The 16992-nt window shown below is 41.2% G+C and overlaps 1 protein-coding gene across 7 annotated transcripts in view; it reads right to left on the bottom strand.

The window, feature by feature from the left end:
- LOC117000577 (SPHK1 interactor, AKAP domain containing) overlaps positions 1-13553 on the bottom strand; it is a 63452-nt gene extending 49899 nt beyond the window's left edge. For 3 of the 7 annotated variants that reach the window (XM_033068286.2, XM_033068281.2, XM_033068280.2), the window contains exon 1: positions 13280-13553. In XM_033068286.2, coding sequence (XP_032924177.1) covers positions 13280-13320 — 41 coding nt within the window. In that variant the 5' untranslated portion in view covers positions 13321-13553. Of the gene's footprint in view, positions 1-2346; positions 2452-12521; positions 12652-12893; positions 12926-12979; positions 13063-13279 lie in introns of those variants that run through there. The other 4 variants (XM_033068282.1, XM_033068285.1, XM_033068283.2 and 1 more) reach the window with 4 other exon arrangements.
- Positions 13554-16992: the final 3439 nt, after the last annotated feature.

Raw genomic sequence — 16992 nt, forward strand, 5'->3', positions numbered from 1 at the left:
CTCCTATATGCACTCACAAAGAATACAAACAAGTTTCCTGGAAATTAGAGGACTGTAGTAAACAGCTACAAGATTTATATCACTAACTGTCATAATAACACATTGTGTATTACTGTCCAAAATGCAAACGAATTGCTTCATCTTTCCTATGTTAAATAATTCAGAAATACCGACCTCGATGACTCAAGACTTAATCAAAAAACCCACAACTGCTCCTAAAAATAATTATCTCCTTTGCAGATGTGGCAGATGGTGCTACATCAACTAAGATGAGGTAATTTAAAGAATTCCCTAGGTTATCACTAAAGAAAATTAATCTTGTGAAACAATATCAGAAACTTCAATTTCCTACCATCTTGAACAAGCACAGCCAGCTTTCCAAAACTTGCTGCTCAATAATCATTCCTAAGGAGCAATCTTAATAAATAATAAGTGACCATTACATATATATATATATATTAATCAATCATATTAAAGCCTGCTACTTTTCGTCTTTTCATTATGACTCCAATTCTTGGCATTTTGAACACAGAAAATGTACTGATACATGAAAAAAATTACTCTTGAAGGAGGTAAATGAATGAACACAGCAAGGTATCTCAGTGTAATTAATGCCAAGTTATAGTGAGCTACATTTTTGGTGTTCTGCTAATATTTACAGTGAACATAATGAACAACAAAAAAGGGATGAATCTCATTTTGAAATAGAAATATGACAGAAGTGAAAGCATCTTCGCATCTTCTTACTTCTACTTTCCCAAATAAACCCAAAAGCTACTAAGCAACTGAGGAATGCAGCCAGCTTAATCCAGACCCTAAGCAAGAAGCAGTTTTGAAAGGCATGCAGTGTTCAAACAGCATCTCTTAACTTCAAAGTCATTTTGAAGTGGACAGACTAGTCATACTCTCTCCTCATGCTTTCAAATTTTACAGTTTTAAAATTTACCTTTGCAAGTGAACAGGTCAGTAAGGTCACTAGAAGCAAAGTCCTCAGATGTAACAGTGTCAAAGTTACTATTCTAATCCATAAAAATGGTTTTTCTCAGTCCGGACAATGTGTATACTTCAATCATATCACAGATGGTTAGTCAAACAGACACTCTATAAATACCTCAAACAAATGTCTTTCTGATTTTATTATGGATTTGGAACTCAAGTACAGAATATAATCACTGGCAATATCAGAATTGCATCTTCTAAGGTATGCGCAGACTTCAGTCTCCCACTGCTGCTATTGGCTTCTCTGGAAACAAAAATACTGAACACTTCCCTTCATTGAGTGTGCAATCTAACAGGAACAGGACTGGGTTTTACAGGTCAGCACACTAAAAAGACTAGAAGTTTAAATGTTTTGTATTCAGATTGCTCATTTCCTAGTGTTTGGGTCCTCTTGATTTACATTTCATTTTTATCAGTTATACAACTGCCAAAAGACCAGGTCTTTAGCTACATGCTGATGAAAAACAGATGCAGAGAAAAGACAACCCGTGCTGGGGTACACTTCACAATGCCCAAAGAACCCTGAATGACCTTTATTCTGCTCCAAATTAAACCAGCAAAGAAATCTCTAAGTCTCTGTAAGCAGTAGCAATCATCAGCCTTCTTTCAAATAATGTTTTTAAAATATTATAAAAGAACAGACAAATTTTATCGAAGAGTAAATGTAACCAAAACTAACTACATTTTTTATGATCTACTTACAAATATTCCTTCCTTCCTTTCTGAGTTTACTGATTGAATTACTGAGGATAGAACAACAAGGCTTTATGTACAAGTCTGACAAACTCCTCCACATTCAATAGCTATGGCAGGATATATTCAGCTCAGAGAGCTGACAATCAAATCAAAGAGTTGGCACTCAGGAGTTGAACGACAGATGATTGGGCTGGTGGGTTTTGATGGTTAACTGCATTTCAGTAATTTACTGACTGTCAACCCCATATAAAACTGGCTTTTGCACACAGCTGACAGGCATCCGGCCTTTTTTTGTCCCCAACTATCCCTGGATTTGACATGGCCTTAAGACAATTCTAGATGTACCTTTGTTATGCTGGCAGAATGGCTACCTACTAAGGAAACCTTCCAGAAAGAAGAGGCTTGGACCTCAGTCAGAGGAAACTACAGGAAAGAACAGGAGGAACTGTGAGTTCTCTTCTGGTGGGAAATGCCCACAACAATTCACAGGAACTTCTGCTGAGTTCCTGAGGTGGAGGGTGTTCTAGAAGGTACAAAAAGATGACCTGGATCAACAGCTAGGGACCAGCAAGGTCTGATGAAGAAGAATGACTGTCTTGGAAAAGATGAAGGAACAGACCCTTAAATGCAGGGAAGGCTAAAGGACTTTACCTTACGGAGATGGACTGAAAGACAAATCAGACTGCTGTTCTGCCCCAAAAGCAAGGAGTCTGAACTCAGGTCTGTAGTGCCAGCCAGTGGGAAACTAAGGCTCTGCTGAGAGTTTGACTGCAGGAAAGATAAGAAATCTTGTTAAAGGAAGGATTCTTTGAGCAATTAGTCTGTATACACAAAACTTAAGTGAGTAGTGCTGATTAGGAAGATGATTTTAGAGAGATACAGGCACAGGTACCACAGAAACATCAGAATAAGGTAGTTTATTTCTTCTACAGCAAAGCAATAGAATTGCTACTATTTAAGCTTAAGTCAGCAAAAACCAATATAAAATCTGAAATATTCTTAAAAAGATGTCCCACAAAAAACACCTTATTCACTTAGCATATATAGGTGCACTGTACAATATTACTGGTCCTTGTGGAAAGGATAACAAAAGAGGAAATAATTGTTTTTCCATTTTAGCAAAAATATTAATGACTGTGTGTTTATTAAGAAATTTATATTATTTCTCCATTTTTGATGGCAATGCCTATTCTTAATATAGGATATGTTTTCAGTGCAGCACAGTGTAATAGTCCATATGTATGATGTTATCTGATCCTCCTTTAAAAAGAACAGAAAAAACATTGTGACACAGCTGGAAACTGGTGAAATTTGGTCCAATTTAAATACATAACAAATGTGCAAGCATCTCCCACAGATTTCAACTAGAAATAGAAATTCTCAGCACTTTTCAGGATGAAATCAAAGACATTAAAAATCAGGCTTTCATGCCATAAACCACTGGGTAATTTTTCACAGCCAGTTTTACATGTTTCTTGTATCTGACAACTTGTGTTCACTGCCTGCTCCTCTCATCCTTTTGCTGAGCACAAACTGTCAGCTGGGCATTTCAGGACAACCAGTGCAACACGACACAGGAAGACACAACTGTTTTTATGTGGAGGATGCAAATCTTGCCTTAACTCATTCATAAAGTATTTTTGGTATCCTATTTATATTATATAGCCAAACATCACAGTCAAGCTTCTCAACCAGATTTTGTCATCAACAAATGTGATTCTCATTTGGAGCATCAGAGCAACAACAGTAAAATACCGACAAAACAAGCCTCAAAGCACAGCACATGCAAACAAGTATTTCACTATCTGACAACTTTTTTTAAAGGCCATCCTCTAAAGAGATAAAATTTGATTTATAAAAGCTTTTCAGTGATTATATTCAAGACAGATATTGAATATTTCTGAAGGGAAGAGTAATGTGACAAAGACTTTTATAACTTAGAAGTAAATGCATATGTCATGATTTTATTTGAATAGAAAATGCATGTAGCTAATCACAACTTGCTAGCTGTTCGTGTTTTCCTTTTCAGATTGATTACAAATCAAATAGACTGTACAAGCATAATTGAAATGTAGGTAGTCAGGATTATGTGCATGATCAGAAGGTGAACATCACTTGCATCTTTTGAGTGGCATTTTCCTAATATTCAGCAGACTTTCTGAAATTCTTTGTACCACCTCTCCACAGAAATAATAAATTTGACTTTGGAATTTTAAGATTAAGAAAGGGGTCCTGTCTGTATCTAAATACAGTTATTTAAGATAGGAGCTTGGGAATATCCCACTGTTGCAGTATCAATTTCAGCTACTTTCATAAACATAAAGGGCAAAACTGGTAGTGAAAATGCACTACTGATACTGGATTATAATAGAGTTCAGAAAGCAATATGTTTTTACCTTGACTAATGATACTAAAAAAGTAAAACAATAGTCTAAAAATAAGTGTTTTCATCAGAAATATTCACAGAAATTTCCTATTCTCTTTAATCCATTATTGTTTCTATGACCACCTGCAGTTATATTCATAAACTTATCTAGTTAAAATGTCAGGGTACATTCTGCTTATTTTAATGCCAAAGAATACATTTTGCCTTTGCTTATTCACAACAAATCTTATTTTAACATATTTTGCATACTTGAAATATTCTTGAACAATTCTGATTTGCTACTAGTATCCCAAAGAAAGACAAAACTTTTCAATTTTGATGCTGTGTGAATATGTCAATGAGTACAATCTGTGATTAGACAGAAAAAAACTCAAAACTCATTTGCTAAAAAGTGGTTTTTTTAAAAAAAGCATGATAACGCTGTCAGAGATGTGAACAAAATTAAGCTGCCTATAATCAATTTGATATGATAGAACATTCTTTTGTGCCATTCTGTCAAGATGCTGAGAACATTGTATTTGGTTAACTTGCTGTAATTTGTGAAACTTTTTTTCCCCATGGACTGTAATGTGATTAAGGGAATTGAGCAGTAGGTGAAGGCAACATTCACAACTTTTTCCCCACTTATACTAGCTCAAAAAAAGAATGAGATTTCAGCCCAAGAAGCTATGATTGGGCTTTTTTGGCAAGATGAATACTTCTTTCTGCCTTCTAAAATACATAGTCTTTCATACTTTATATAATGAACATGATCTCTGGGAGTCCAACAGTGAATCAGGTCAATGTGTTATTAATTTAATTAATTCCCTGGTGGCATGACAGACAAACTGCCACTGCTTTGCAATGAACTTCAGATGAATTATGAAACTGTTGTGATACCTGGGCTTGACACAGTTAACCTGTTCCCACTGGGATGCACAAGGTCCAGCAGGACCATCTGCACCACGGACTGAACTCAGGTTAAGCTCTCAGACAACTTTATCACTGCCTGCAGCACGATTCTGTGAGTACTTGCCAAATGAGCATTCTTACACTTACACCTAATGAAAAAAAATACAAACCAGCTTGTCCTATTAACTTCATTAAGAGTAGAGGTTGCCACTTGCTTCCTGCCTTTGGCTGTGTTTAAATTTTACTCTGATCAACACTAAGCTCTTCAATTCAGAGGACCAAAACCAGAAATATTCTCTGACATCCAGGTTTTGCCAAATTTCTACTGTTTGGTTAGTGGGGATCACTGTAACAATTGCAGCTACAGAAGGACACAGGTAACACAGAGGTCTGGTTCTGTGTATGCAAAAGCAATCCCTGCAAAGTAAACCCAGCCCTACAGCCTCTTTGCTTGTTTCATTATTGGAATTGGACTAGCATTTGTGTTTATACTATTGTTTACGGTCCGTCACTATTTTTTTCAGTAGTTAATTATTTTTCTTATACATGATGCCTTAAAAGCCTTGCCTTCTGAATCAGAAAATCACCTGCTGCACTCAACAAATACGTACTTACATATGAATTAATTTTCTTGCATGAAATAAAAATCTGCTACTGTTGCTAGTACCAGAAGACACCTCTCTTACAGTCATATGCACTGCACTGTTCCATAATGCACAGATTTCCAAAATCTGAGAAGTATGGCTATATTTGTAAAAGTACCAAATCTCTGTTTTATAGCCATACTAACGTTTAAATTATATCATGCAAACCCTGATACAGATCATACAGGACACCTTTGAGAATGTGACCCACTGGATTTCATTGAATTTATGGCATATATTATGTTTAGGATTGAAGGTCTTGGCAGATACAATGTGATCATAAAACTAAGCACCCTAAGAGCTGTGCTATTACGTCTGTATTTTTAAACATTCAAGAAGCAATTTTTTTCCAGTTGAGGGGAGGGCCTTATTGCAGAGTTTATGTGAGGATAACAGGTTTTCATTTCAATACCACAGCACGCAAATCTTTTCCTTTTAAAAATAAATGGCCTGTTCATTTTTATTAGATGTCTACAGTGGTAACACACATTTTTCACTAAGAAGGAGGACATTGCCCTGACAACATAGAAGAGGAACAATCTATAAGTATGTTGTTGAAACATTACCCTGCTGATTCGATCTCTTCCCTTTTCAAATTGAAATAGCACAGATGGTTATAAATGCATCTTAGGGGAAACGGTTTGAGACTTAATTTAAACACAGTTCTGAAAACTAGGAGACACTGTTACTAATATTCTGAAGAGCCACTGCATGTAATGAACAGCTCCACCGCTGACAGAATGCCTGCATATGAAATTCTGATAACTGTGCAATCTCAAGGGGACTACATGAGGACCACATAACCAGGAGGAAACACAACTTTGATAAACACTGTAGATCTGCTTGTAAGTGTAGGAGAATAGTTTGCAAGGATAGTGCAGGAGGCAATTTTCCTTAATGAATTACAGCTGTACTGATTCCCAAGGAGTAGAAAGAGCTTTGCCTGCCCAATGAGTTTGGGTGTTATAAAAGAGTGGGTCAGCTGCCCACAAGTTACAGGTGGGAGTTTGAGACCCAGAACTGCTGCAGTTTGGGATGGAGTCTGCTGGCTGTGCTGTGAGGAGTAAGGGACATGCGGTCATGTGAGGGACAGATAAGGTAAGGAGATGCTGTGTGAGGGGCAGACAGGGTTAGCTGGCCAGGTAAGGGACAGGCTGGGTTAGCCAGTTGTGCAAAAGGAAGAAGGGAACTTGCAGAGAGGAGAGAAGGAGTCAGTGCTGTGTGGAGCTGCCTGTGAGAAAAGGAGTCAGAGTTGCCTGAAAGTACACTGAGAGAAGGCATACAAAGTCTATAATAAAATACTGGTGATGGTGCCAGTTGTGTCTATCTCAACATAATTGCCACAGAAAACTGCCCACCTATTGTGTGCTGTAGGCACTTGTAGTAGCCAGATACTTCATAATAACCAGTCATGTATTGAAGTGAAGAAAATCATTGAGGGAAACTAAAGAGATTAATGACAACAATCATTTTTGAAAAATCAAGTTCTGAATTTCATTCTTGGCAGCAAATAAATCCCAGATATTGTAGTGTTAATCTGCACATGCTAACTTTGTAGTTCTGGTTAAAAGAAAACAAGAAATACACTGTATGATTTTTCTCTCTGTTTCAGGGAAGCTGTACTGTACATTCAGTCTGAAGCACTATCAAATCCACTCACAAGCAAAGAAGTTGCTAAAAAATTGGGAAGCAAGCCCCACAAATTTCTGGCACGGAGATCCTGAGAGATGTGAAGTTTTTCAAAGTGCCTCATCCCTGTGAGTGCCAGGCAGGCTTCCCCTCCCTGCTTCTCCCCAGAGAGCACAGCCAAAAGCCTGTGTACCACACCAGAAGAGGAGCTGCTGCTGCATTCATCCAGTGAGTTGGCAATTAAAGCTATTGTTTTGATGTAGAAGTTTAATTAATTTTCCTTCTTCTGAGAAAAAACTGAAGCTGCCTGCTGGACTTCTGAGTAAATGCTCAAAATTACATGGTTATTAGTGCTTGCATTCCTGGTCCTTCATGTTGAAGCTGCTTCTCCACTGAAATAAGTCAATACTGTGTCTGAAAGCAGCTGCAGTGAGTGTAATGCAGAGCAGTGAGCCTGGAGGGAACGCTGCTGGATCCTGCCATCCCAGGCTGGTATCCTCAGAGGAGGGAGCCCTCTCAGCCTGCTCCTGCTCATCAGCACCTCTGGCACATCTCACTGCTGTCTCCATATGTGACTTCTGGCTGTTCAGGTGCCAATCATGGCTTAAAATACTGCTCTTTAGAGGGTGTTCTTGCACTCCAGTTTAGGGAAGCAGAGCTGCACGAGGAGTGACCAGGGTTCATTATCCACAGTGCAGATAAAGGCTCCCTGAGTCTATGCCTTCCTCCCCCTCACCTTCTCAACTAGTAGCAAGAAAGAGTAAAGTGATTAATGTAGGGCTGAGGAAGATGATGACCAAACCCTGACGAATTAGTGAGTGTGCCTACAATGATTACTGGGAGGAGGTCATAATCTAAATCATATATAAAATGAGCAGCATAGCTACAGAATATGGATGTTCCAAATTATCACTGATAGTTGTTAGTATTTCTCAAGTCTGTCTGGAGAAGGAGACGACTGAATGAAGGAGGAGAAGGGTTGGTGTGCATAGGCAGACTGTGAACAGAGTGACTGACACGACTGCAGCTACTGCAGTCACAAAGGGGAGAAGGGATGCACAGGATTAGAGCCAGAGCTGAAAGAGGAGATTAATGGATATTTTCAGGAAAACAGTGAGAAAGTTGTGTAGGAGGCCAGGGTAGGCAGGATTAAAGAATTCAAAACAGATGGAATTGGTTAAATAAGGAAGAAGTGGAGATGCCAAGCCTGGGCATAAGCAGTGTGGTTTGGTCACTGTAGTGTGCAAGTGGGTTAGTGAAACAAAGCATGGAAATTCTAGAGTTAAATTCTTTACTACTTTCACAAGTTTCCCTCCTCCCTTCACCCACAGTTCTATTCCTCAAGGGATCAGATTCTTCATGCACGGACTTATCTCCTTTGAGAATTCAGGTTCCTTATGGTTTTAGCTGATTTTTTTTTTCCTCCCCCTGACCTCATTGAAGGAAGCATCTCTGAGAATTTTGTGTATGTTTAACAACACAGGTTAGCCAGGTTAGTGAACTGCTTAAAGTAATTGCCCATGAAAACAGGGCACAGCATGACAGGAATTCCAACCACTGAGACTTAAACTAATACTGGAAGAATTTAGTGAATATTGAAACTTATCAGATAATTTTTCTGGCTGTTTCACTAATAATATCTGGTACATTCGTCTGCTAATTTGCAAATAAAAAGTATACCCTGAACTGATTCCTCTGGTTGGGCTGCAGTATTAGTTCTGCATGACTGCAGAAAAATAAATTTCATCCTCATATGTGATGCCAGCTGCTGCTCTAATGCATGTAGTTTCCAGATAATGGGAGTTCTGACATTACTCACTTGTTCAGGGGATTTATTTGCTCTCTTTCATTTAAATAAGATTTGTAATACATTTGGTTTTCCTTTACTCACAGAGGTGAAAAAATATGGAGAACAGACCTCCAAGATGTGGTGTGTGTGGTCAGTCCCACCAAACATGACCCATTGCTCCTCTTCACTTATACAATTTCACTCATTAGTAATTTTTCAGAATCAATTTCTTGTATTTGTTTTGCTTTTCTGTTTATTTTTGTTGGCGTTCTCTTGTCTTTAACAATTTATTTAAATTATTTGTTATCTGTAGCTTAGTCAGATGGCTGTTGTGAAGACTTTGCCTGCAATCTCGTCTCCTTAAAGGATCAAAGTTTTATTTCACTCATTCCTAAAAGCATCTTAGTTCAAAGCCACCAAATCTGTTTTGTCTGTTATACAAGATCCAGGCTGCTTTGCTGGAGCACAAGAGCAGCTGTCAGCTCTGTCTGTGACAGTGTCCCTGTGTACGTTCCAGTGGCACTGAGTGTGTGCCACATGCCTGCTGCTTCTAAGGAAGCTCTGATACAGCCACAGCTTTTGGATCTCTTCTCAGCTTTAAACATCTTAACTTGCCTCCTTACATCTGTGGCCAGCCCTAGCATGTTCAGCAAGTGCAAACAGTGCTTGGTTTCCCATCAGGATCCCATAAAACCAGAAAGGCTTTTCCTAGCCATCCTTTGTGCACTGTGTGCCACACCACATTTCTGAGATGAATCAAAGATCATTTTGTGTTGGTGATACGCCACTTTTTTCATTACACACAGAGCAAGTTCTCAGAAATAGCCAGACCTCCTTTGGGCTTGTCTTTTCACTTTTTAAAATGTAAAACCTGCTACTTCTCATCTCTGTTGAGTGTACAGGCACTTTGATTTACCCAAATTACTATTCAGTCTAATGTTCCTTCTGAGCTCCACTGCTGTTTCCAATTCTGAATTGAAGAGCACTTTCAGTTTTTCCATTTCCTTCTAGCATTTACACAAAAGGTGTGCTGAAAGCAGGTGCCACTCCAAAAAAAAATGTTGGAAGACTTTTATTTGGCAGCCAATATTTCTTTCAGATAACTGCATACATTCATAGGTTTGGTTTCATAAGCTTGAGCAGAGAGACTGCAGTTTTACTGGAAGGGGTGGTTATATGTCCTTAAGCAGCTGTGCAGCAGCATCCCAAACAACAAATCCTTATACATTTCCAGCTCCCCAGCTGTAACATGTATCCAAAGTGTCTTTAGCTGCTTTAAGGAAAAGTGGCAGCTACCAGTTCTGTGCAGTTCTCTGCAGCTGCTCCTCTGACCCCCAGGCTAAGTGTTCAGTGCAAGAAGCTGCTGCTGGAAATGCTGAATTATCAGTGGAAGCCTGAAGGCCACTTGCCTGCTCTGCCCTGCAGAGACTGCTGGCATCCCAGCCCAGGGATTATGGCTCTGCCTTCAGCTATGGAAGCCAAAGGAAGGGAAGGTACTGAGCAGGAATTGATGGCACTGTGAGTTTTTGTTGAACTCTGGGAGTGATGGTGATGTGTGATAGTCAGCAAGTGGGCAGAGCTGTGGCCTTGATTTAGGAAGACCTGTGTAAGTGACTAAGATAAGGCATAAACAGCCACAGAAACAGGTTAATGCTTGAAGTTATTGTGCAAGGAAAATGAAAAATACCTATGATTTGTAAGAGTTTGACAGTGAAAACTTTCTTTGGTGAGGTCAGTAAAGCTAACTCCTAAATGCTAACATTCAAAGTTCGTATTTCTCAACAGCTGCTCTAATGACATCTCAATTAAAAGTTGCCTAAATTGTATAGTGGGCATAATGAGCTGAAGGTGTATGATGATAAATTATTTGTTCCAACGCTTCCCAGATGTGCTTTTTTTTTCCCCCCACAAGGCTTCCTGGTGAAGACAGGAATGACTGAATAAACTACTTGCTGTTCTGGTCACCCTTCCTGGAGTCCTGTGATCCTCACTCACAGGGAGAAAGCTTACAATTAAAGCTTCAGCAAAGAAAGGGTTACTTTGATTAACAAGTAACAAGCAAATAACTGTCAGCAGTGAGCCTCAGGAGATAAAAGATGAGAGAAGGGTAGTTCTTGGTATAGAAAAGTCTGACCTGCTTAAACTCTGGGAAAAGAATCGCTCTTCAGGAAGATGAAAGAGGTACCTTGCTCACATGAATAAGATTAGCCTTGGCCTTGAAACAGAAATAGGCAATTCTATCTGGGTTAATAGGCCTACAGCAGAGGTGAGCAGATGACCAGATGGCAGAGCTCTGGAATGGAGTAGGACTGGTTTCCTCAGTTCCTAAACACAGTGACAAAAAGCTTAGCAATCATCGTGGAGTTGGAAGATGGCTGTAGGGTTACGAGGAGGTAAATTTGTAACAATGAGAACAAGACTATAGGCAAGGAAAGCACCAGCCTGTCCAATTCTTGATACCTTTAAGAGTATCTTGTTGGAATGTCTGTTTATCTTGGGGTTAAGATTGCATTCTACCCAATTTTTGTAGAGTGTGAAATACAAGATGTTGTATCAGATAACCTAAAAGTCTCTCTTGCCTTGAAGTCTGCATCCCTCTCTCTTTCAGATGGTGACTTGCCATAAAATATTAAATTTATTATAATCTTTGTTATTCATAGTGTAAAAACTGCATTTAAAAATTACTTGCCATGATTAATAACAAAACATGCAAAGCTAAATCCTTTTCATTTCACTCTGAAATGCTAAGGGAAAAACTGGGAAGGACTATTTCTAGATCAGGCAATTCAGATCAAAGTGCAAAAGCATTATTCAGCTTTGGTCAGTAAATATTTCTTGATATGAAACACTATTCAATTCAATCTCTCTAAGGGATTGCTTTAAAGCTTTTTGTTTCCTTCTAGTAAATAAAAGCAATTTCTTCTCAAAGTAATTATCACCCACTCAGGTGTCATTCTCTCCCTCCCCCAAGTAGTTCCTCTTGTGTGTTTAGGTAGTTATACATCGTTTCACCGTTGTTCTTTTAAGGCTGTGCGTTCTCCGAACTTTATTTCTATCGGTTTTTTGCGACTCATTTAGACACTGCACTGGGAGCAACTAAATCAAAACAAATTGTAATAATTGACAACATATGGTTTTTATCTATGATAGCCGTAAATGGTACAATTTCTACAATACTTCTGTCTGCCTGCGACTATCAAAATGCAATTTACTTGTGATTGTTGAAAATTATGCCTAACCATATCTTGTATCTCCGGTAGGCTCCTGCTACCCGTGCATCCATTTCCGTCTTGCAGGAAGTTTTGCGCTAATCGGTTCTTCATGACCGCTATAAATGCACGTTTGGTGGAGCCAGGATAACACAACTACACAGATTTTTAGGTTTTCCTTTCATCGTGAAACAATCTGATTTACTAGGTAGCGGACACGCGTCGAAGCGATTCAAGCACAACATCCTAAAGGTATCATTAAGCACTAATTAACTTACCGACTCTCTGGAGATGCTACGGCATGAAAACCAGCTGTCAGAGCAAATTTAGATGACAATGTCTATTTTTCCTTTCTATCGTAAGAAAAGCCCTCTAACTGCCGCTCTAGGCGTAGGGGCAGAGGGGCGCGGGTGACCGACCACCTCCCGGCAGGTGCGGCGCGCCGCCCGCCCTTCCGCGGCCGCACGCGATTCCCGGACCGCTCCGCGCCCGGCAGCGGCTCCGCTCCGCTCCGCGCGGCCACCGCACGCCCCACGCGCGGCTCCTCCGCCGCCGTTCTCAGGCCGGGGACCCCTGCCCGCGCCGCGGAGCTCCCGGCGGGGCGCTCGGCTCCGTGCGGGGCCCCGCGGGCGCCCAGCGCCGATACTCACCCGGCGGCACCGGCGGCGGCGCGGCCCCGAGCGGCGCGGCGCGGAGCGCGCAGGCGGCGGCGCGCGGGGAGGGGCGCGGGCCCTACCTGGGGGCGGCGGGCGGGGGGCGCCCGGCCATGGCGGCGGCGAAAGCACCGGGACCCTCCGCTCCGGCCGAGTCGGGGCAGCGACGGCGCGTCCCCGGCGCTGCGGCGCCTCCCGGCCCTGCCCTCCGCCTCACTCCTCCCCCGGCCGCCCGCCCGCCGCCTCCCCCGGCCCTCCCTCGCGGCCGGGCCCCGCGGGGCCCTGCGCTCCCCGGGGCGCTGCGGGCTGCGGCGGGGCCGAGCGCGGAGCCCCGGGCAGCGCCGTCCCCCCGCGGGCAGCGCCGTGCCCGGCGCTCCTCGCACCTGCGAGCCGCTGCCTGGCAGGCGGTGCCCGGCCGGGACATGCGGGAGGCGCGGCCGCTCGGGAGCTGTTCTCCGGAGAGATGGAGGCAGCGGCTGCCGGAGTTCAGGACGGCGGCAGAAGTTGCAGGCGTTGTGCTCTGGCTGCAGTGTGGGAGCAGGGACGTGACAGCGAGGTGCTCGTTGGCTCCGGCGAGACACGGGCGAGCCTTGCTGAGTCCTCGTTACGAATGTCATGATGTTCTTGGAGCCCCAGCCCCGTAAACCATGTGATTGAAATGACGGGGGTTTCTTTTTGGCTGTCTCAGATGTGACACTCGAGCATTTAGAGAAGGAGCATCGAGTTAACTACAACTTGCGTCTTATTTTGAGCTCATTCAGACTATTTTATTTGGTTACTTTCAGCAAACTTTTCCTGCTTTGTTTGCTCTTTCTTTTCAGGAAGATACCGAGTGCGTTCAGGCTTGCTATCTATCGTGTTTGCAAAACCGTGACAGAGAATTTGTGCAGTGCAAATGATCAGTATTGGTCTCTATCACGAAAGGAGTGATTAGAAACACTTGAATCCTAAGTGATGGATGCATGGTGCAAAGATTGTTTTGAGCGCAGGGTTTGCCAGGAGTCCTTTTGCCTTGGACGTGAAAGTTGGAGGGCTGGAGACAACTGGTATCCCCTTGTAGTTGCTGGCAAGATTCCACTTCTGCTGAGATTTGTTTTCAATAAGTTTAGACTCATGGTCAAAGCCCAAGATCTGCCCTGTCTACTTGGTTGATGAGTGTTATGCTATGTTAGTTACACAGCAAACACTGCTCAACAGGAATTCAGCAGTAAAAGCATGGCAAGAACATTTTATACAAATCTACAAATGTTGCTGAAGACTTGACTCTTTTGTGGTGATACCTGCTCTTTAATCAGTGCCCTGTTCGGAGATTTTTTGAGTGAATTCAAAGACAAAGAGGAAGGGCAGGGAACAAAGGCAGTAAATCCATGTTTGGACAACTTTTTTTTTTTCCTGCAATAAAGATTCAGTGTTTCTCTAAATACATCATTCCTTTGCCTTTTCTACACCTTGCTATTCCCTTTAGCTGGCACATCGTTATGAAATGGTGAAGTTTAGTGAGTTTTGGAAGGGCCTGGGGCATGTGGAGAGAATTATTTTATATATTAAATCAGGTTTTTGTTCTCTCTTCCAATTTACAGTGCAGAAATTTCTTAACCAACTTTGGCCAGAGGCACAGTATCATTTAACTACTGAATCAACACTTTTTGTTGTTAAGAAAGGCTACCTGAAACTTAAAAGGTTTATTCTTTGTGACTTCCCATTACCAAGAGGAGGAAGTTTTATCTTAATTTTTAAGTATCTCAAGGTTTTGGGCTAAGGATATGGGTTACACCTTCTACCAACATGTGAAGTGACAGAAAGGCTAACAGCAGCTACATCATGGTTGCTAAAGGTGAATCAAAGCAAAGGGAAGTATTTTGTTTTAAATGTAAAGTGGAGAAGCTGAGGAAATAGAGACACAACAGCCTAGCAGGGGGGTTGGTCTCCAGAGGTCTCTGAATTGTGACACTACCTAGGTGTCTCTTAGGCTACATTTAGGCTACTGATTAAAGCCAGTCAATTTGCTTGACAGATATGATTTTCACATTCATATGCCTGGGTTTGCAGAACAGCTTCTTCACTATGGTTAAAATGTTTTGCTTCTGTTGTGAAGGGGAAGGACAGACAGACCTTCAGTTAGGGACTGAGAAATTACCATTTTCTCTCCATGGTGTTGTCGCTCCAGAGGTTCATAACAGATTTTCTACTCCCTAATTTCAGACTTTTTTCTCTTGGGATTTGACAAAAGGGAAGGGCTCTGAGACAGAAAAAGATAGGAGGGGTTTTTCACTTGCTAGGGGTGGGACTATATGCTCAGTCTCACATTTAATTTTTATTCCCTGCTGTGAAAAGGCTTCTGAACGCTTGTGTTTCTATCATAGACACCGCCCTTCATTGGTCCCTCTCTCCAGCAGATAGCTATGACATTACCAATGTACTGCTTCTTTGTTTGATTTTTATCATATCCTTGTAGATGATGTGAAGCCCTCTGATTCTCCCCACATAATTCCATTTCTTCTCTTTTTTTTTTGTTTTGTTTTGTTTTGTTTTTGCATTAGCAAATCTTTATTTTCTGTTTGTCATCCTGCAAGAACCCCACAAACCTGTTGCACAGACATATCCTCTTTTATTGCTTCTTTCACTATTTCAGAGCCCTTCTTTAAGCCAGCCATTGCAACTTGACTTCTCCACAATCTACCAGAATGATCATTTTCTCAGGTAGCTAGTGCCCGTCTTCACTGAAAGCCCATAGTCTTTATTTCTGAGAGATTTAGCCAAGTACTGCTTTGTGCCTTTGTTCTTATTCCCTGACAATGTTGGCACATAGCCTAAAAAAACCTATTCTTTTTCCTGGAATCCAGCTTGACAGAAGAGAACTGATTACTGTCACACATTGACTTATTTCAAAGCTGTCACCAGGAGTGTATTTTTCTCTCAGCTTTTAGATATGAATTGGCAACAGGAAGAGAATACTGTGGCATTTTAGTTAGCTGTCTTTTATGTGTCAGCCTAGGACACTGTTCCCATACTGAATGACAGGAGGTTATGGCCAGAGAATACAATATTCTTATGTTTTAAGGGTACAGACTATTCCAGTTAAGATTTTGCTGATTTCAACTTTTATAAAAACAAAAAGGGTTTAAAAATAATTAGCCAGCCCTTCTGTTGGGAAAAGAAGCAGAAGAAACTGCTGCACAGCTGTTAGTTTGAACTGACAGAAACTGTGAAACAATAGCACCAAACCAAGCTGACTGTCTCCTAAGAAAATGTCAGTCATTCCTGAAAATCAGAGGGAGCCAAACTTACACTAGGACTTTGAGTAGACTTCAGTCATTCTTTGAGATATTCCAAACCCCATCTGGACATGGTCCTGCACAACCTGCTGAGCAGTGGGGTTGGACTAGGTGCTCTCGAGTCATCTCTTTCAACCCAGAAGATTCTGTGCTTTGTATGATTCTGTACTTCAGTAGATTTGAAGTTTTGTTCACTTGCAGTGAAAAACTCTCCCCAAAAACTCTTCTTATGAATGACTCGCTTTTTCTTAGGAACTCTACAACTCTGTACTGACCCTGTGAGTGGTATTTGCAGGAATAGATCAATGTTGGAGGGGACTGGAGGAAATTTTCTTTCCACTTCTCTTTGCTTGTTGTTTAGCTGCTTTGTAAAAAACTCTCCTAATTAAAAGTACAGAGGTGGAAAGCTTAGCATGTTGCAAAAACAGGACCAAAAACCTGTCCTCATTTTGGCATTTTCTGAACACAGGCATAGTATTTCCAAAATAAATACGATGTTGTCAAATCCTGAGTACAGGGACCATCTCTCTGACATAATAAAAGAAAGTTGATGTAGTTAGGACAAGCAGCACCTAATCCTTTGGACAGTGGCATTAATCAACAAGTATTTTAGGATGAACCTGTGTTTATTCTCCTCAACCATGTTTGCTGTGCAGTTGGTGTGTGCACACAGGTTACTCTTTCGATGGATATGTAGTTAGTCCTTTGCAACTAAACTGTATCCCTTTTCCACTGACTGTTAAAGGGGCTCTACATGGTTGTCCTGTAGTTACTGAAAAGTTTTTTCAATATAAACCATCTAACATGGTTTATATTTGTCT

This window comes from Catharus ustulatus, chromosome 10 (assembly GCF_009819885.2).
Source record: "Catharus ustulatus isolate bCatUst1 chromosome 10, bCatUst1.pri.v2, whole genome shotgun sequence".
Classification (NCBI taxonomy): Eukaryota; Metazoa; Chordata; class Aves; order Passeriformes; family Turdidae; genus Catharus; species Catharus ustulatus.